This window comes from Penaeus monodon, chromosome 8 (genome assembly GCF_015228065.2).
Source record: "Penaeus monodon isolate SGIC_2016 chromosome 8, NSTDA_Pmon_1, whole genome shotgun sequence".
Classification (NCBI taxonomy): Eukaryota; Metazoa; Arthropoda; class Malacostraca; order Decapoda; family Penaeidae; genus Penaeus; species Penaeus monodon.
The window spans coordinates 28,839,248-28,861,747 of NC_051393.1; the positions used below are offsets into that span (position 1 = coordinate 28,839,248).

At 41.3% G+C, this 22,500-nt stretch overlaps 1 protein-coding gene across 1 annotated transcript in view; it reads left to right on the forward strand.

Moving 5' to 3' along the window:
• The first annotated feature begins 18,023 nt into the window (after positions 1 to 18,023).
• Positions 18,024 to 22,500, forward strand: part of LOC119576294 (UPF0598 protein CG30010-like) — a 6,944-nt gene continuing 2,467 nt past the window's right edge. Inside the window, exons 1-3 of the mRNA XM_037923906.1 lie at positions 18,024 to 18,240; positions 21,901 to 21,949; positions 22,414 to 22,500. The exon at positions 22,414 to 22,500 is cut by the window's right edge and continues 56 nt beyond it. Of these exons, the coding sequence (XP_037779834.1) occupies positions 18,067 to 18,240; positions 21,901 to 21,949; positions 22,414 to 22,500 (310 nt within the window). The 5' untranslated portion in view covers positions 18,024 to 18,066. The remainder of the gene's footprint in view (positions 18,241 to 21,900; positions 21,950 to 22,413) is intronic.

Consider the following 22,500-nt stretch of genomic DNA (forward strand, 5'->3'; position numbering starts at 1 on the left):
ACTTTGCAGGTCTGTCAAAAAAATGAAGGCCCGCTAAAGCGCATCAACTTTGCAATCTATTCACCAAACTATTCCGTGTTTTCCGTCCCGAAAGCGGCCGCCATCAACATCCATCATCCTCTCCACGGCCCGCAACCCCTCTCTACCCTTTACTCGCTCTGCCGCCCATGTGCCGTTTTCACTGCATCTCCGAATCGCATCTCAACTACGCTATACCTTTATGATTTTTTTTTTATTTCTTCTCTTTCCTTTTTCCTTTCTTCGTTCCTTCCTTTTCGTTTTTGTTATCATTGTTTTCCTGTGTTGACTGGAAGACTCGGCAAAGGTTCTTTCTTCCCTGGGGCAATCAACTCTCTTACGGACCTTTTCCTTTTATTGAGATATCCATCTTGCTAATAATATTGATACTTATAATAATAATAATAATAATAATAATAATAATAATAATAATAATAATAATAATAATGAGTATGGGGATGGTCATGGTGGTGAAAATTAATAATGATTACTGATGATGGTGATAATATCATCATCATCATCAAGACACTGTGTTATACTGCGAAGACTTATGTACGGATATCTCCAATATAACAACAGCAAACAGTTGGGGCACGTCTAAATATAACGACATTAATTACTAATCACCAATAAGTCCCGCCCTTCCCAGCACGTGCCGATCACCTTGCATAATAGTGCAATGACCCGGGAGACTGTCATCCTTACGCTGTGCTCCTCAAAGGTCAAATACTTCCAGCCAAATCAGAAACTTCTGCGGCAATGTGTAAAGCTGCAACAAGAAAAAACTAACAAACAAACCAGACACGTACACTTGCACACGCACACGCAAATACACCAAGCCCAATACATGACAATTTGCCCCACACCATCTTCGCGACTAATTAAACGAAAAACAAAAACAAAGCGGTACTGAACTGTTACCCCTGCGAGACTCAGTCTGACAAGTTTATTGAGACAAAAGCATACATATCAAAAGGATGAGGTAACTAGGGTTATCCTCACCCTTATCTGAACAAGTCCCTGTGTGGGCTCACATTTCAAATACAGAACTAGAATATATACAATACTTAAAACACAAAAATAAAAGTATTCACCCTGCTAGAGAAAGATAGGAAAGACCCCTAAAAATAAATTCAATTCCCCAAAGACAAACAAGAAAAAAACACAACAAACCTACGTACGGTGCGCAGTAAGTGTACACCACCCACACCCTAACGTAAAGGCCACACACAAACAGTACATCGGGGGGCGGGTGTCTCTGATTCCATTACCGAGGAATCGTGTTACCTACAGCAAACAAGTTTGTCGCAGAGCTTCCAAACAAAAGCTCAACACGTTAACTACCCTGGGACGCCTGAGCTGACCATTCTATATGACGTGTGGGAAGAAGAAAATAAAGTTTCTGTTTGCTAACAGGCAGACGAGCTGAGAAACGCTGACAAACGAAAACAAGTTTGACTAGATGTAAAGGCAGATGGGGTAGGGTTGGACTGGGAGGTAAGGAATTGGGAAAAGGAGGAGACAGGCAAAAATAAAGAGAGGTGAGGGGAGGAAGAAAAAAAGAATGGAGGGACGAGGAAAAGGAAGAAAAAAAGGAGGAAGAGGAGTTCGACAGAGGGAGAGGGAGAGGGAGAGGGAGAGGGAGAGGGAGAGAGAGAGAGAAAGAGAGAAGAGAAGAGAGAGAGAGAAAGAGAGAAGAGAAGAGAGAGAGAGAAAGAGAGAAGAGAAGAGAGAGAGAGAAAGAGAGAAGAGAAGAGAGAGAGAGAAAGAGAGAAGAGAAGAGAGAGAGAAGAGAAAGAAAGAGAAGAGAGAAGAGAGAGAGAGAGAAGAGAGAAGAGAAGAAGAGAAGAGAAGAGAGAGAGAGAGAGAGAGAAGAGAGAAGAGAAAGAGAGAGAGAGAAAGAGAGAAGAGAAGAGAGAGGAGAGAGAGAAGAGAGGAGAGAGAAGAGAGAGAGAGAAAGAGAGAAGAGAAGAGAGAGAGAGAGAAAGAGAAAGAGAGAGAGAGAGAGAGAAGAGAGGAGAGAGAGAGAGAAAGAGAGAAGGAGAGAGAAGAGAAAGAGAAAGAGAGAGAGAGAGAGAGAGAGAGAGAGAGAGAGAGAGAGAGAGAGAGAGAGAGAGAGAGAGAGAGAGAGAGAGAGAGAGAGAGAGAGAGATCCCCTATTCTGTGATACAATCCCCTCGCAAATTCTTTCCACCCAGTAATGCTACTGCTACGACGGGGTTGCACGTTGTGTTTGTGCCTTCATAAACGCAAACTAACACACATAATCTACCTTTTAACCCGGCAATCCCCTCTCCAATAACATGCCTATGACTTCGACTCCGTGCCACAAGGAACAACTCCCCCCCCCCTTTCGCAACGCCGCAGTTGCAGCCCAATCCGCGACAACCGAGGCGCCGTCATCCCGCCGCCGGGAAAGGACCCTCAGCTTTACTAGTACCAGTACCTGCGCCGCCGACGCCGCAGCTCCAGTACTGTCGACTTGTCCGTCAACGGCTCGACCACGTTTTCACATCCATTAAGGGTAATGAAGGGCCGTGTTGATTCCTTTCATTCCCTTTAAATGCCGGGTTTTGACGGCCGCAAACGGGGTTACTAATGATAAATTTCCTCTTGTCCTTTTGTCTGAAACAAGCAAATAAAAAGAATTTCGAGGCGAGTTCACAGTGTCATAAACTGCCATGAGCAATGAGAGACATACCGGCCAAAACAGCCCCATTAACGCATGCAAACATCAATACTGCAAAGTTGGTGTGTGTGTGTGTGTGTGTGTGTGTGTGTGTGTGTGTGTGTGTGTGTGTGTGTGTGTGTGTGTGTGTGTGTGTGTGTGTGTGTGTGTGTGTGTGTGTGTGTGTTTCGCACATAATGTAATTACGAGAACCCAACAAACACCGCGACGGTGTGTATACGCGCGCGTGTGTCTATGCGTGCGGGCGCGCGCGCGCTCATACTATCTAGTAACGAGATCCAAACAAACACAGCGACGGTTATTATGAGTCTCATCTGCAACCATTCCCTTTATTAATTTCCTGTGGACGTGGGTATAGCCATGACTAGTAATGGTCACCAATTAACGCAATGGAGGCCTTAATCGGCGCCGGGCCCTCGCAAAAGGGGAAACGCCTGGGCTACACTCGCTATTACTGCTGCCTCCGCGGCACCCTTCTTCATCAGCGCTGGCGGCCGAGCGTGGAAGTGAGCCGCCAAGACAAACAGAAATTGCTCTTCTGAGCTTCTGTGGATGTGAGGGTTCAGCAACCCGGACTCTAGAACCTTCGCGCAGTTTGCCGTGAAGGCTCTTGACCTACTGCTTGGCGTGTCATTCCCTGTGTTTGTGAATGTCTCCAATGAATCGACAAGAATTCTATTTCCCTCCGACTTTACTGACTTTCTACCTTCAGCAACCAACTTTTCATTCGCCCTTGAGTGAATTGTGCAACATACCTGCAAACTTGTATATATGTATTCAGGTATGCATTGCTGTATGTATATAAGCACGCATGTATATAAATTAATTATTATGAAAACAAAAAGACACAACTGGATATATGACTTAAAGTTGCGGTTTTAATGTATTCAGTGATAATCCAAGGAAAAAAAAAACTTCCTGTGTAGATATGTGTTACGTATCATTACTTCAGTAATTGCAAAAATAAGTTGAAAATTATTTAATAATTCTGATTATGTACATAATTATTATCAACCCTCTCCTGTAAGTCAAATGCATGTCCCAGCAGACACCAATGCAAAGACATCCTCCATCTTCATAAAATAAAATATGCATCAAAGCCTCAACCTCCATGGCACATGACAATGCGAAATCCATCACAATAGATAACGAATCTGCAAACATGCAAATACAACCCTTTGCAACCCATACAGCGAACAATTCCACATTAACAAAGACAAACGAACGAGGACTTCGCTTCTCTTCCTCTCATCACACGACACCCTCGCACCCCCCCCCCCCCCACCACACGAGACCCCCTCTCACCACACAACAGACGTTCATCTCCGGCCATCCCGGAGGTGAGGAACCCCGGTGTCAAGGAAGGAGAAGCTGCAGGCATCTTAATCGCCGTGACAGTCACGCTGCACGTCGCGCCGTCAACCGACTCATCCAACGGCCTGTGCAAGAGTGATAACGGAGAAACGGAACATTAGGTTTAATAGGACGTCGTTCGGCCTTAAACCATCGGGGACATAATATTCCTTATTTGGGTGTTGGCGAAGAAGAAAAAAATAATAAAAAAAAAAAAATAACCGCATCACAACGTCTGGTTGAGTTTATACGATAAAAATAATACCAAAAGGCCATAAATGAAAGCGATCAGCGACCCATAACCAATCTCGTCAGTCATCAGTAAACCACCATGGCCGAACGACATAATGAGTGACACACAGCAATACGCCGTGAGTTAAATGCTTGTTATAGAAAAGAAAAATGAAAAAGGCAAACACAGTAAAGAAATTCGATACATAATGTCTCGGACGCACCAACAACACGAAAGCCATTTTAACCGAATGCCGGATAAAGAGAGCGAGGAAGAGAGACGGGCACTCGACCTCGACCATGGCAGCAATAATTTCCGACCGCGTGACGGGACTCCTGCGAGCGGCCGCAAGCGGATGCTGCATCTGCCCGCCGTAAACACACATAACAAACTCATGCGGAAACCCTCGTCCAACTCTTACTTTCAGCCTTGGCGAGAACAGTTACGGCGCATGACAAGGCACTGCAGCGTGTAAAAGTGACAATAAAAGTCCAATACAATATCAACAGTTTAAATGCTTCTTATTCTTGCCACGACATTAACAAGGAAAGGTCACTCGTGATGGCAATAATACGACAAAACACAATAGATGCGTTTAAAAAATACTAACGATGCCACATAAAAACACAAGTATAAAACCATCCAAGAATTGGATAAGATAAGGCAAAACAAAAAATCAGACACTCTAGAGTAAAAATAACAATAATATAAAACCTAACCCCAATAACCAGTGGCAAAGCACCGAGCACGGCGCTGTCAAGCTGTAATTGCCACGTGGACTCCTCTGGCGACCAAGCCCCGAAGAAAGCAGGCGACTGACTCAACCTTCGGCGCGAGAGGTTTCTAGTTGCACAATCGACCTCCGAGGGATTTTTGTCGTTATTAACAAGAATTAGACGTACTTACCATTTACATAATTCTGCAACAAAACATTAACATTTTTCCCTCTATAAAAATAAATATATTTCGTTCAAATAAGTATGAAACAACGACAAAATCTGTATTCACCTTCCTCTCGAAATCTAAAACAAGTATTGTCAGAGCCAAATAATAGAGGATTCGATACCATGAAAAGAACAAGAAACGCTTGGGCGCATCCTGCATTTTTGGATGTGATGTGATACGAGACTCGAAAGAGAGATAAGGAGGAGGAGAGGGAAAGGGAGGAGGAGGAGGAAGGGGGAGGAAGGGGAGGAGGAGGAGGAAGGGGAGGAGGAGGAGGAAGGGGGAGGAGGAGGAAGAGAAAGAAGGGGGAGGAAGGGGAGGAGGAGGAAGAGAAAGAAGGGGGAGGAAGGGAAAGAGAGGAGGAGGAGGAAGGGGGAGGAAAGAGAGGAGGAGGAGGAAGGGGGAGGAAGGAGAGGAGGAGGAGGAAGGGGGAGAAAGGGGAGGAAGAGGAGGAGGGGGAGGAAGGGGAGGAGGAAGAGGAAGAAGGGGAAGGAGGAGGAGGAGGAAGGAGGAGGAGGAAGAGGAAGGGGAGGAGGAGGAAGAGGAAGGGGAGGAGGAGGAGGAAGAGGAAGGGGAGAGAGGAAGAAGGAGGAGGAGGGAGGAGGAGGAAGAGGAAGGGGAGGAGGAGGAGGAGGAAGGGGAAGGGGAGGAGGAGGAGGAGGAAGGGGAAGGGGCGGAGAGAGGTGAATTCGAGACTGCAGGGGAGGGAGAAAAGAATGGGGATGAAAAGGCAGAGGAGAAGGGAGAGGCAGAAGAGAACGGAAAGTAGTTAGGAGGAGGGGGGGATTCGAGACTGCACGGGGTTTGAGAAGAGAATGGAGTTCAAGGGGAGAAAGAAGATAGGAGAAAGAGGAAAGAAAAGCTACATGCGAGGTTAAAAGAGAACAATAAGAAGCATGATAATGACTGTTGAGGACGCTGAAAACTAGCTAGACGATAAAAAAACAAGCAGATGAAAAGAGATAAAAATTATAACGCTAACAGCCGGACAGAAGAGAAAGCTAACACCACACGGCAATAACACACACACACAAATCCTGGAAAACAAAACCCGAAGGCATGTAAGCAAGCAGTGGATCGAGCCACAATTCCGGACATACATTTTGCACTAAAGAGAAAGGCAAATCTGACACAAACACCGCGGTATTTAAACGAGTGACGTGGAGCAGATGAGAGAACTAATGTAAAAAACGGGAAAAAGGTAAAAAGAAAAAGAATATCAATATCCAGCGTATTTATCGTGGGTCGACTTCATTATGTGATGTGTGTGTGTGTGTGTGTGTGTGTGTGTGTGTGTGTGTGTGTGTGTGTGTGTGTGTGTGTGTGTGTGTGTGGTGTGTGTGTGTGTGTGTGTGTGTGTGTGTGTGTGTGTGTGTGTGTTTTGTATGTTGTGTGTGTGTGTGTGTTTTGTATGTTGTGTGTGTGTGTGTTTTGTATGCTGTGTGTGTGTGTGTTTTTTATGTTGTGTGTGTGTGTGTTGTATGTGTTTGTTTTGTATGTTGTGTGTGTGTGTGTTTTGTATGTATACAAGAATGTATGTGTGCCTACATACTTGCATATAAGTACGTATGCATTTATGCGTGTATGTATGTATGGATACATGTATGCGTGCATGAATGTGCTCATGTATGCAAGCATGAATGTGTACACGTATGTATGCATGGATGCGCACATGTATGCATGCATGAATGTAAATGTATGCATGAATGTTATAATATATATATATATATATATATATATATATATATATATATATATATACATATATACATATATGAATAATGTACAGATAGGTGAGTGATATATATACAACAAAATACATACATACATATATATATACATATACATACATATCTATACATCTATACAAATATATACATATACATACATTCATATATAACACTTACATGTATATATGCATATATATACATTTATGTATACGGATGCATATACATATATGTATGTATATATATACATATATGTATGCATGTGTTCGTGCGTCTGTGTGTTCGTGTGTTCGTGTGTTCGTGTGTGTGTGTGTGTGTGTGTGTGTGTGTATGTGTGTGTGTGTGTGTATGTATGTGTGTATGTATGTGGTGTGTGTGTATGTATGTGTGTATGTGTGTATGTGTGTATGTATGTGTGTATGTGTGTGTGTATGTGTGTGTGTATGTGTGTATGTATGTGTGTGTGTGTGTGTGTGTGTGGTGTGTGTGTGTGTGTGTGTGTGTGTGTGTGTGTGTGTGTGTATGTGTGTGTATGTATGTGTGTGTATGTATGTGTGTATGTATGTGTGTATGTGTGTGTATGTGTGTGTATGTTTGTGTATGTGTGTGTGTGTGTGTGTGTGCGTGTGTGTGTGATATTTCATAGATATGTCCTTTGGGAGTAAATTTGTCACCTGTCGTAAGACTACACCACGTCTGTTTATTGCATCGTACATCATTTTAAGTGGCGGTTGGTTTTCCCGGCATAAAATCTATATTCATATGAAAGTTGAGAGAGAGAGAGAGAGAGAGAGAGAGAGAGAGAGAGAGAGAGAGAGAGAGAGAGAGAGAGGGGGGGGGGGTATAAAAATGACGGAGGGGAAGAGGAAAATACGTGGCCGGTGTGAATGTTGCACCCCCGCTCCTTCAAAGTAAACTCTTTACAAAGCGCAAGTTGATCTGGGGCACCACAGCCGCACTTGCCCCGCCCCGATCCCCTCGCCCGCCCCGCCGTCATCTCAGCTGTCAGATAAAACCAAAAACCCCACGCAAGGGCCACGCCACGATGGCTCTTCACTACCAACTTTGCAGAGTGCCTTCTAAGCCTTGCAGCACTACCCCGTGTTGAGGAACGAGCGTCACAAGGAGGGAGGAGGAAGAGGAGGAGGAGGAGGAAAGGCAAAAAGGAAGTGGAGAGAAAAGAGAGTACGTGTGAGGGGAGGGAAGTGGAAAGAAAAAAGTCAAGTGATAACCCAATATTCTCTTCTGTCTGGGAGAGTTAACAAACGTGTAAATAAAACTTCACTATTTATAAACCAAGAAGAAAGAAGGGAAGAGGGAACAATGAAAAAGAAAAATACCGACAGTCATTACTTCGCCACGATACATCAACAGAAAACGTTTTCACATGTTCAAAGTGAAAGAACACAAGCACTAATGTTCAAAACTTACGGACTATATAGGCCTCAATATACTACACGTAGCGTAAGCATACATTAAATACATATACAGCGCGGTTTATGGCACACTTAGCACACTAGCAGCTCACCAACAGACAAGGCCGCGGATAAACAATCTCGAGCCGCTCTGTACTGTACGGAGCCACGAGAAGCCCCACAGCCACCCAATCGTCCTAGTGTCAAATGGTTTCCCGTTGGACCTTGGTTTCCTGAACCCTCCTGAACTTCCCCTCCAGACCAGATAAATGCTGACCTATTGCCTGACGGTATCTCATTGAGAGCGACTGCCGATGCCACGCGGTGCGTCCTCTGGGGGGCTTGGCTACAGTACGACAAGACGATAAGTTGCATGGCGTTATAAAGCAGCGCAGAAGAGGTTGTTAAGTGAATGGCTGGAGGGGGGTATTCAATTAGATCACTTGCGCACGTACACACGCACACGCAGAGTAATCATAAATTATATATATATATATATATATATATATATATATAAATATATATATATATATATATATATATATATTAATATAATAGTAATTGTAGATCCAACACTCGAGCCTAAAATAAACACTGGTTTCTACGTGTCATCGGATCGTGATATTTGCCAACATATTAGTCTCCTCCGGTGAGAAAATGTCAAGCAAACACTAATATGCAACTACGGAAGGAAAGGCGCTGTCACTAGAGCTGCGGCTGTCATGACAACCCGCGGTCTTGTGTTGTGCCATGGCTTTTAACTTGGCCCCGGCAGTGCTAGTCTGATTGCTTGTCTGTCTATCATATTCATATGTCATGGTTTCTCGATCTCCTCAGACTGCTGAGTTGCTTCGTTGTGCTTCATTGTGGCTAGTCTAACTATTTTGGTATCCTCTGTCTCTATGTCTATTCTTTGTTGTCTAATCTATCCACCTGATGCCAGTTGGATAATTTTGCTTATATTCATCTATGTTTTTATGTTTATGGCTGCGCTATTATATTTGACTACCTGTCTTCCTTCCCCTCTCTAATTCTCTCTCTCTCTCTAGCAAAGGCTAGAATATAATGATGTGGCAACCGATTCTGTCCTACCAGGAGGAAAAAACATGCTGAAATCTAAAATTACGTTCTTAATTTGTTCCGCACCACACTCCTTTTTCTTGAAAAAGTCCATTCAAACAACTCCATTTGCAAGCAGCTTAAGTTTCGTCTCTTCAAGTTACGAGTCACTCAAGATTGGGACAAGGACTCCATGTCATAAGTATCATTTTTAATTTCGTAAAAATATAAATATTTTTCATTGCTCGCATAGTAGTCTTCTAGGATTATTAACAGGGAAGGTAACTGTAGCAAAAATAATACCCAGTACGATCCCTCTGACGTTACATAACAATTCATGTTAATATAATTACACTATCATACGGATGAAGATATATTGAGCAACGATGTTACTATATTTACCGGAAACTCACATGACTCGACCAACATTCCTGATAACACCATGTGCTGCCGGGCCGTGGAGTACTATCTTATCAAATCCCGAACACCCACAGAATAAATGCTACAGTAATGGTATCAGACGCACAAATAACACCCGTAAGAGCTTACAAATTTACGCAGTATTAATTACATACAAAAAGATTCACCATGTCATTCTGTGAACAGCGCCTGACATTGAGACGCGAAGGACCATGGATGTAAACAAGGTAGAAATGTGCCCGGTCACTCCCTCCGATTGATCCCTTACTTGTCACCATGTTGCTACACATTCGCGACGCCCTCGCGTGAATTGATTAAAGTATGAATAAGAGGGGGAGTGGGTGAGAGTGGAAGGGGAGTGGGGAGGGAGAGTGGAAGGGAAGAGGGGAGGGAAGAGGGGAAGGAAGGGTGGAAGAAGAGAGGAGAGGGAGAGTGGAAGGGGAGAGGAGAGGGAGAGTGGAAGGGGAGAGGAGAGGGAGAGTGGAAGGGGAGAGGAGAGGGAGAGTGGAAGGGGAGAGGAGAGGGAGAGTGGAAAGAGGAGAGGAGAGGGAGAGTAGAAACGGAAAGGAGAGGGGGAGTGGAAGGGGAGAGGAGGAGGAGAGTGGAACGGGAAAGGAAGAGAGAGAGAGTGGACGTTAGAGGAGAGGAAAAAGAACAAAAAAATCCACCATCCCCTCACCACGAAAACGTCCGCGCAAGTGATCATATTTCCTTCCGAAGATTCCTAAATCCCCGTCCGCATTACAGCTCCCACGATGACCCACTCCCCAGGCCAAGTCACGTGACCACCTCGAGGCTCGCGGTAAAGGGTTGCGCGACTTTCTCCAGACAGGTAATAGGAGAGTTTACCTGGCGGGCCTTTGGCGCGATAGGGGGAAAGGGTGGGGATGAACTTGCATGCTGCATTCAGACAAAGCGTTCATTAATATAGCGAAAATTCACAGCGGTTGATAGTAATGAATGATAATGGTTATCATCACAGATATACTGTAACTAGATTGTAATAATAATACTGTAATGGCAGTATTAGTAGCAGCAGCATCATTAGTAGTAGCGCTAATAGCAGCAGCAGCAGTAGCACAGTAGTAGCAGCAGCAGCAGTAGCACTAGTAGTAGCAGCAGCAGCAGTACTAGTAGTAGCAGCAGCAGTAGTACTAGTAGTAGCAGCAAACAACAGCAATAGTAGCAGCAGCAGCAGTAGTACTAGTAGTAGCAGCAGTAGCACTAATAGCAGCAGCAGAAGCACTAGTAGTAGCAGCAGTAGCACTAGTAGTAGCAGCAGTAGCACTAGTAGCAGCAGCAGAAGCACTACTACTAGTAGTAGTAACAGCAGTAGCACTAGTAGTAGCAGCAGCAGTAGTAGTACTAGTTGTAGCAGCAGCAGTAGTAGTACTAGTTGTAGCAGCAGCAGTAGTAGTACTAGTTGTAGCAGCAGCAGTAGTAGTACTAGTTGTAGCAGCAGCAGTAGTAGTACTAGTTGTAGCAGCAGCAGTAGTAGTACTAGTTGTAGCAGCAGCAGTAGTAGTACTAGTTGTAGCAGCAGCAGTAGTAGTACTAGTTGTAGCAGCAGCAGTAGTAGTACTAGTTGTAGCAGTAGTAGTAGTACTAGTTGTAGCAGCAGTAGTAGTACTAGTTGTAGCAGCAGTAGTAGTACTAGTTGTAGCAGCAGTAGTAGTACTTTAGCAGCAGTAGTAGTACTAGTTGTAGCAGCAGTAGTAGTACTAGTTGTAGCAGCAGTAGTAGTACTAGTTGTAGCAGTAGCAGTAGTAGTACTAATAGTAGCAGTAGCAGCAGTAGTAGTACTAGTTGTAGCAGCAGTAGTAGTACTAGTTGTAGCAGCAGTAGTAGTACTAGTTGTAGCAGCAGTAGTAGTACTAGTTGTAGCAGCAGTAGTAGTACTAGTTGTAGCAGCAGTAGTAGTACTAGTTGTAGCAGTAGCAGCAGTAGTAGTACTAGTTGTAGCAGCAGTAGTAGTACTAGTTGTAGCAGCAGTAGTAGTACTAGTTGTAGCAGCAGTAGTAGTACTAGTTGTAGCAGCAGTAGTAGTACTAGTTGTAGCAGCAGTAGTAGTACTAGTAGTAGCAGTACCAGCAGTAGTAGCAACAGCAGCAGAAACAGAGATAATTAATAATAATAATAATAATAATAATAATAATAATAATAATAATAATAATAATAATGCTGACGATAATTATGATAGTGATAATGATGATAATGCTGCTGATGACGACAGTAATGGTGGTGGTAGTCACATGATAAAAATGAACATTTAAACATTGCCAGTGCATAAGTAAAATAACCAACACGCGTTGTTTTCAGCCGGGCACCCGCCAACGGTCAGAGCAGAGTGTACGGGACACAGCGAGTTAAGTACCATCTTGAGATTGCATAATATACAGCCTAAACATCTTAACTCAAACCGCCAACACCGCAGACGTTTCCCCAAGGCCCTCTGCAAACAAAGCAGCCCAACAGTTAACAGTAACTCCTCTTGTGCAAAATCCATTCGCAAACTCCTCCAATCAGCCGGGGAGCAAGAGGCAGGCATCGAATATCGCATCATTCTTACCACGCTCGCGGTGCCCCCCCCCCCCCCGCCATCGCTGTCCCCGCCCACCGAACCAAGTCACAAACAAGAGGACGGACAACAGCATCGTTATAAATGATTGCAGCATATTCCATGAAAGCCTGAGCGCCTCTGACCGCTGACAGCAGCCGGACCAGAAACCAATGTCGTAAAGTATTCCTTTGGTCTCATAAAGGCGCGGAAGAAGCAGGCGGGGGAGGAGGAGGAGGAGGCAAGACTGAAAAATGAATTGTGAGGGGAAAAAAGGAAGGAAAGGGAGATAAAAGGAGATGGGAAAAGGGAAAGAGAGAAGCCGGAAAGGTGGGATAGGGACGGATGAAGATGAAGAGTCGGATGGAAAGGGGAAAGGAGACAGATGAGGAAAAGGAAAAGGACCGACTGAAGAGGTAGGGAAAGGGGATTGGGAAGAGGGGAAGACTAAGGTAGCGAGAAAGAAGGACAGATATAAGGGAGAAAGGGAGGGAAATTGGAACATACCAAAGATGAGTGCGAAAATAGTAGTACAAGCGATGCCTAGAAGGGGCCAAGTAAATTGGGTTCCTTGCGAAGGGGAGGTATCAAAAAAACGAACGAACCTTCCGGAGAACAGCAACTAACTGAAAACCAATACATGGAACAAGGTGGAAAACACAAAAGCCAAGAACTAAAGCAAACATGAGCAGGAGAGGCTGCAAACAACTAAGCATCCAAGGATAAGCTACGTCCATCAAGTGGAGCATCAACCGCCGTCGCGAGAGCTCACACATGGTCCTCTCTCAAGGATAGCTTTCGAAATATAGGCTACACACCAAATAAAAACACCATGGATATTCACAAAACAAATCAACCAAAATCAGGAAGCAGCAGACCCTCTGGCGACCCCACAAGAAAAACTACAATTAATTTGCAGTATTCATACACCTGATACGACAAAGTGCATAAAGCAGTTATCAAAGACTTATGGCAAGGAAGAGCGAGACGCGGCAGCACGAGAGAGGACGGGCGAGGGGAAGCGCCAGGCGAAGGAAGGGTATATACAAGCTAACATCACCAGGGCATGAGGGGAGCCTTGTTGTGTGTCGGTGCGAAGAGTGTGCGCCCGAGTGCGAGGACTGATATCTACACGCGTACACGCCCAGCCGCACCACTACAAACTTGCATAACCCCTGCCGCCCCTTCCCTACGTCTCTGGAAGGGTACGGTTGGCTGTCTGGCTTAATCATCATGTTTTCTAGTGTTTGCATCAAATACATACACCCTTGTAAAATAATTAGAGACAATGAGCATGTCCAATCTAAAGTCACTGAACTCTGTTCGTCGATTAAATGGACAAAGCGCAAATGAGCAATGTTTTGCTTATACTTCTAACGTAAATAGACATCGCAGGCAACTAATGCTGAAATCCTCCCACTAGCATGCTAAACAATACCGACGTCACCTCTCAGGGTATAACTAACACCTTGCCAAGCTTAACACTTAACAACACATACACAAATAAACAAATGGACTTTGACTCATGCGCTAGGTTATGTAGGATCATCAAGCTATATAACCCGCCAATAGATGTTTTATCCAATCAACATTCTCCACGGTAAACGTTACGCATGCTAACTGGGTCACATCCATGTCAAAGATGAGGGCCTAGTTTCTGACGTGTTGTTTTGACAAAGATATACGTGCGTCTTAAAGCCTAAACAAATGAAATGGCCTCTTGCAACCAAGCACATAAACACCCGAGACAAGAGGGCACATTGCAAGCCTTAACTCATCCTCGTCTCACAAAGTGAACGAAAAAAGAAGGAATCTAGGTGTCGTCCCTGTGAATGAACTCGCCGCCTCCCCCTCCTGCCCTCCGCGCTCGCATGATGACGCACGCAATGCAGACAGTTGGCTTGATAACGGCCATTTAACGTCCTTTGGCTCCGGGAAATCTCCTTCATCCTTGGCCCACATACCCGGAGACCCGCACCCAGCCCTTCCTCACTATGCTAAGTGGCCCGGGGTAACGCCCAGTCTGGGGAGTTATCATTCTGGATCGCCTTGCCCATTTCATTGCAAATTTTCTTCCATTTTCTTCCTTAGTATTCACTAACAAACAGCCCTGGTTTGAACACTTCTTCCCTTCTCTTCACCACCTTATTTCACCCTCATTCCATTCTCCTCCCTATATACGCCCTCACCAACTTCGGCTCATTTATTCCTTCACTACCACTCTCCCAAGTACCAACCTAATACAACTATCAGCATGCGTAATGGTAGAACGCGTCAGAATCAAATTCAAAATACCAATAATCAAACCGAATGCATGAAAACTGGAAAAAAGACAAAACTTCGGAAATGAGCCATACTTCTTTCTACAAACACGAAGCATGCATTTGAATAGGTAAATTACTTTATCAAAGCCAACAAACAATACAAGATACCAGGTTCACAGCAGAGAGAAGGAAGAGAGAGTAAAGCAGATAACAGACCAACATTTTCTTAGTAAAAAAGTGCGCGAGAGAGATATGAGGAACAAGAAAAAAGGGAGGGAGGGGGAAGGGGATCAAGAGAAATCCCGTACCAGACAAACAGATCTTGATTCTAAATCGCAGAAAAAATAATTCTGAAGATCAAAAGGACAAAAACAACAAACAAACAACCAACAAGTCAGCCACGCACGAAGAAAGAGCCAGGTTAGCAATATCACATTACAACCGCCAACGTCACCAGCACCAGGCGCGGCGTCGACCCATTCCTGCCTTACACTGCACCAACTTGCAGGGCACAAGATTCATTGGAAAAGCCGAGGGAGGGAGAAGGGGGCTGTCCGATGACCTACTGTCTCTTGCTCAATTTGAATGAACGAACGAACGCCTGATTGCATGTTGAAAGCATACATGCAAACACACGTCACGAACTTCTACACGTTACTACTGATATTTTACTCATAGGAGTGGCTAGTCTGTGTCATGTCCTGGAACAGGTGTAAATACGAACGCAGAGAGCACTGTGGAAGGGAAGGAGCCTCTCCCACGCTTAGGGTTCTGCGACTAATGCCTTGACAATTCTGGCATTGTACATGGAGTTCCATTTCTGACGTTTGACGGTGTATACCTAAGCGAGAGAGAGAAAAAAAAATCCGCGTAGTGTTCATCATCTCGCAAGATTATTTCTGGTCCCAATCCACATGGTTTCAGACCATCAAATGCCGGCCACAAATAGCAAAGTACCGACCACTTCTACCATGATTGGTAAACAAAGCATCAAAGTTTGCCCGTTATCCCTGTTGTTTGGCGAGACCGTTTGGAGCATTCACTGAATTTACACGCGTGGCGTACAGATCTTTTTAACTACAATTTTAGAATGTTTGCGGTATTTTAAATGAACATCCATTTTATGGTCTTCTCGACTTCGTTCATGATCGGTTAGAAACATTTTTCACTCATACATTTCCAGAACTCACGAATGCAAAATGACAAAAAATACAAATCAATGAATCTTGGCGTGTATGGCCATCTGGCCAATGTCTGAATGGCTGACTTGCTTTAAATACTAATGGTCTCCGGGGGAATCGTAATGCTAATCCACCTCTAATAAGATCGAATGCAACAACTTGGAATATTTCGAAATTTTTAACAAGCAGATCTATGTACTTATGAAACATACATCTGATTTTTTTGCCTCAGACATGTGGTCAGCAAAATCATCGGTATATTTATCAATGATTCTAAATAGAAAGCAGCACGATTATTAAAAATAACCATTCAGTTATGAAAAAATCGATTATATCAATTTCAGACCACTGAGTAGGTCCCCTTTCTACCCTTCCAAAGAGCGGAACCTAACTAAACCCGAAAGAGCCATAAAAAGTATCATTCAGCCGTAGGCGAGGCCACCCCGGACTAAAACGTGACAAAGTCGGCAACAGTTACGCCGTGCGAGCATGGGCGGCGCCGCGGTCATGCAGTTGCAATGCACTTTGAATGTGATCATCTTCCTGGGTCACACGAGGAGAATTACAGATGCGTTTTAAGGTTAACGACTTGCAAGTGCACGGCGCATCTGGGGCTGTGGGATGGGCCTCACCTTTGTCATTTTAGTGTCTTTCGGCGAAGGAGGGAGAGCTTCCCTAACGATTTTTATCTTAATGTTGTCGTTTTTCCTTTACTTCGTGGATTTAGATTATTGAAATCTTATAATGTATTAAATGAAGCATACCAATTGAAACATAATATCGCTGACTGTACGACATTTTACTTTTGATGATTTGTAATTTGTATTTGCAATCTTCAGTTTCAGGATAAAATGCAAGTCATTATTATATATCAATTCCTGTATAATCATTTTAACGGCTCAAACACTAATTGATATACTTCTATGTAAACAATGTGTTTTTACATGTAAACAGCCTTTGAAAAAAAAAATAAAAGGTCAAAGTTCCAAAAATGGATGGCTTTTGTCAAACTAAATATAGGCCTATAACCTATGCAGAAAGAATTTTCAGGATTGCTCGTGATGCAGATATGTATTTCCTATCGATTCCCATTTACGAAGAAATAATGGTAACCAAGAGCTATGCATCAACACCATTTGTTAAAAATTGTGTACCTGTGTGTATTTACATCTACTTGTGTATGCGTGTAAATATACGTATATGCAAACTTACACTCGACAGACAAGACAGATAGGCTGATATGTATGCATGCGCGTAAAAACATACCAAAGCGTGCAGGGAATACAGAGATACGCTTCTCGTTGTAATTTGAAAGTCATGGTAATAAAATATACCACACTCAGTATCAAAATAATAGATTAAGACTGAGGTATATGGGCATATGGTTCCACTTAAGGCCATTTAGAAAGTGAAGGTCACAAGTAAAGTGTGTATGGGTACCCCATGTGAGCTGGAATCTAGGCCTACAATGAATAAGTGTAACGTTTGACTGGACTAAAACACTCACGTACAGACCAAATATGCAAGCCAATACAAGGCGCTGAAAGACTGAATGACACTCACGTAATTTCCATGATCTCTTCGACAGATTGGGAGATCGATTCGGGTTCATGATGACCTGAAGGAAAGAATCTCCATCCACAACGGGACTTCACGGTAACGTTCACCAATCAGCTGGCTTACTCACGACTGTAAACAACCACCTTGTACCTTTATTTCACGCGCCGTACGCACAGTTAAGGTCATTAACACTAGCTCTATATCAACCTGTGATGCTGGAGATCCTCGTGCACAAACCGGGTATTTGTAATTCGCCTCAGCTCTCGCCTATCGCATAAAATATGAGGAGAGGCTGTCACACTCAACCCGACTCCGTTTGAGGTCTCTCGGGGCACTGCCGGAGCGAGAAGCAACGGCGATTGTCATTGGCTAGACTGCAGGAGGCAACTCGCTCAACAGCCAATCAGAACTCTGCTTTCGATTTATCATGGCTTTCATGAAAATAAAGTCAAAATAAGAACTATGATTTTTTTTAAATATTGTGTTTCTGGTTTTATATTTAACCCTATAGATATAAACTTCAACGACTATGAAAGTTACGATATAACGCTCAAAGGGGTACATCAAGATGCTGTATTAGTCAAACGCTAGTACTAAAAGTGTAAGTTTCGTTTGACATTTCGGGATTATCTTTCATGATGTAAACATGTTGAACAGAGTCATTAACAAAAGCAACTATTCTCCTGTTTTATGGCAGTCACTGCGATGTCTCCTCTCCAGACAATGTCACAACTCTCCAGGGAACACCACATATGTGCAGGGACAATCACCAGAGAAGAGAGTGCGAGAGTACTTCTACTACATCGACCATCAAGGAATGGTAATTTTTTATAGTGATCTCAGCACGGCCATGAATGAAATGAATTAGTCGGAATGTTTCATTATATATCGAGAGCTTTTTACTACTTCGATTACTGTTAATAGATGTCCAATAGTACGATACGAAAGAAGATCATGAAATATCTAATTTTTGCGAACCGGTTTCCGTGATAACGGCTAGGGGGATAAATGGCGCAATAAAAAAAAGAATTTATATATATATATATATATATATATATATATATATATATATATATATATATGTATATATATATATATATATATATATATATATATATATAAAGCCAAGTTCATTATATATGACCTCCAGGATTTGCTGTCTGACAAAGGGCTAGAAACCTCCATGACATATTCAGATGAAATGGAGTTTGTCAGAATCTGTGGTGATTGATCATTTGCTGAATATTGCCAGAACAGAGAAGTCAAGAGTATTGTTTCATGCACTTTATTTTGAATTTTAGATTTAAACTGTTAAAAGTGTATTTATCCAGCAGCAAATCAGGTCATTCTAAATATAGGCTCATTTCTATGTTAGTGTATATACCTTTTCATATGTGCAGCAAACTAATGTATACTGTAAGGATGCTTAGTACTATGCATTCTAGGAAAAGTGGCTGCATATCTAAGAGCTTTTTTTTGTAGGCTGTCTGTACTTTTTTATTATTATATATGAGATATAATTGCTGGTGTTTCAATTAGTTTGTTATATATTTATTTTTTTTATCATATTTTTCTTGTAGTTTAACCCAATGTCAGCAGGTTTATGTACTACCCACTTTAGACTTTAGTAAATTTTGTTACATACGATGGCTCCATGTATGCTCAGCCAGCAAGGAGTCTATCAGTTGGCCCAAGTGCCTGATCCTGATTTGCCCATTCCTTGAAGTGGTGGAAAAATGTGTCTTTCTCTCCAATACTATTAATATTAACATTCTTATTGATATTATGATTATTAATTTGTTACTAAAGTATTAATAACATCAAAGACAATAAAAAGATAGAAATGAAGTTTTAAAAGAAATGGAGGAAAAGGGTAAATAGATGAGATAAGTAAGACTAATAGCTTGCCACCCACACTAATTGGGTTAAGAGTTTGTATTTACATGGTTAAATTTGTTACTTGCAGATGGTCATGTAAGCATAATTTTTATTGTTTATAATCCTAGAGAGTATGATAAGGAAATTGATGTTTATATCCAGTGTTACACTTGAGTTAAATTGTTAAGAATAGTGTACATGGGTAACTTGGATCACTGAGAAGTTATCTTACACGTGTGTTATGCTGTCCATTATGCTGATAACTGTAGTTTGGAAGAGCATATCATATAATGGCATGCATGTAAAACAGAGAACATACCAGTGATTATGATATATTGCAAAATTCTTTGTAAATGAAATTGGATGTTCTGAGGTCTTTCATCTTAATCTCAATCTTGTTGAAGCGTAGGGCGCTAAAAGTTGGCACATATCACGCTTATGAGAGTAAAGCTGGCTTATGTAAGATATCCCGTGGCCACAATAGGGAAAATGCTTTGTCCTTCATATAATCCTAGAAAAAAATGTGGTATGAAGTTCATACTTATAATCTCAGTTTTTTTTTTATTTTACTCCATATACCTTTTGATATGCATGCTTCTATTATTTTTATTTCAAGTATTGTATGGAGTACATGAAGTGCAGCTGGCTTATACAAGGGGTTTGTTATCCATGGCTGCAATAGCTTCTGTGACTTATTGGGAAAACACTTTTTGTCCCTCACATAATCTTAAAGAAAATGTGGTACAAAGTTTTACTATGTAGTTTCTTTCATTTGATTTTACGGTATATACCTTTTGATATAGGCGCACTTATTATTTTTATTTAAAGTATTGCAGATTAATAACTAGTTACGTGTTATGTGCATTGTTCATGTTGATAGTTTCCTAGGCTGCCTCTTGCAGAATTCAGAGGATTGGCGAGGATTATGAATATATCTAATGGAATAAAGACTTGTTTTGAAATTCACACTGCAGAATAATGATTACATTTCTTATTTAACCTTATATATCAGGGGAAATTGTGTGCAGTCACTAGAATTAGGAACAACAAAGTTGGGTTTCTGTCTCTCATTCTACTGTCTTTCACATTCTAGGGGATTAGATGATTATCATAAATATAAAAAATTATATAAATCCAGCATTTCAAGGATTTAGTACTGATTAGAATGTCAGTACTAGTGGAAGTTGCAGTCGTAGCATCTTAAGATGTCTGGTGCAGTTGCACTTGTAGTACCTAAAAATATCTGGTGCAGTTGCACTCATAGCATCTTAAGGTGTATGGTTCAGTTGTACTTGTAGCATCTGAAGATATATGTCACAGTTTACAATTTAACTATAGTTATATCAGACTTAAAATTTGTAACAAGCTCTCTTGCTATTCTCTTGATCATTTTCACATGTCATTGCCAACAGCTTGCAACCCAGTATCATTCTGCAGAAGAATCTTTTGGTATTTTAGCAAAAGTAAGTATTGTCATTTTACCATACATAGTGCACATTATTGGTAAGATATATCAGATATTGCTATAACTAGTATCATGGTATCCATCACTTGTGTATGGCAACAGATTTTTTTAGTATGGACAGCATTCCAGTGTATAGTTGAAGTTATATAATTATAAAGATGACATTAACCATATTCAGTCACATATTCTGTAAAGGCATTTTAACATTGATACATTTTCCAGCAGTTTCTTCACTACCTTTCCTCTCTAAAATCTAGGCTGAGCATCAATTTGCATAAACCTATCATTCAACTAGAAGCAACTTCATAATAATTTTTCTAATATGAATTGTATTGAATGAAAGGTAAGAATTCATGAACACTTTATGATTTATCAGAAGAGCTGAATCAAGACATGGTTTAGATGGGTGTGTACCCTTGACAGAATTTTGTTGACTTTTGAGTAGGCAAGACTCTTGAAATGGTGAAAAGTTAAAAGTATAAAACCTCTTTCATTCTCTAGCTTATTAGGATAACTATAGAAATAATTAAATATCTATTTTACAGAAATATTAAATATAGTTCTTTCATTTTCTTCTAATTCCTTTTGTGATTTCATACAGGTATGAAAAAAATATTTGATAGATAAATTTGTTGGTTTCAAGATTGTTTATAGCACCAATGAGTCAATTATCATCAGGCTTATCTGATCGTACCTGTTTACCATATTCTGTGATTTTGAGAAAGGTATTTATTGCTTTTCATTAATATTAGTATTGTCAATAACATTATAATAACCATAATTATGATAATGATTATGATTAGGGGAAAAAAGATTCCTGAAAATTTCAAGAATGGGATAACCAGATGTTGTCAGGTATGCATACCAATTAACTACTAGTTGACTAATCACTTTGGAATTATTTGTATGCAAACAAAATTCAGAAAACAAAACTGTAGTGGACATTGTATTCACTCACTGCCAGTAGGTTAAAGAAGTTATATAAAAATGCTGATTTAACAATGGGCATATTGTGCAATCATCATTTCCTACTGTACATGGGGTTCAAAATAGGTGATCAGGAATGTAATGTTAGAAACAAAGAGATATAACATGACCTACCAGATCATTAAAGCTTTTCTGTTTATTTTTTTTCAGCTCTTCTTGGATGATGCACGCATGAAGAATTTTACATCATGCTTCAAAGGTATGATAACTAGATAAAAAAGGGAGCATTTTTTTTATCTGATTATTTCATATTTAGTTCTGATTCTAGTAAATTGTTATTTATGTTCTCAATATTGATGATGATGATAATGATTATTTTAATAATGATGATAATAATGGTAATAATGATAATGATAATAGTAATGATAATGATACAAATTATTATGATGATTACAATAATGATACCAAAAGTGATAGTAGTGATGATAACAATTATTATCATAATAAAAATGTTAATGAGAATAGTAGGTTTGATAATATTATATATGTGTGTCCAGGACACTTGCAAGTGGGTGTGCTGGATATGCTGTTAATCTTTCATTTGCCTCAACTGTACCCAACACAAATATGTTGAAAATTAAAGAGTAAATAAATTGATAGTTTATGAGATTCACTTACTGTTCAGTACAATTTCTGTGCTGATTTTTTTTATGTCCTTTTCAGAGAAGAAGTTTCTAAAGTTCTTCTACAGCCAGATAAAACAGAATAAAACAGATCGTTATAGAGAATTCCCCTTTATCTCACCTTGTG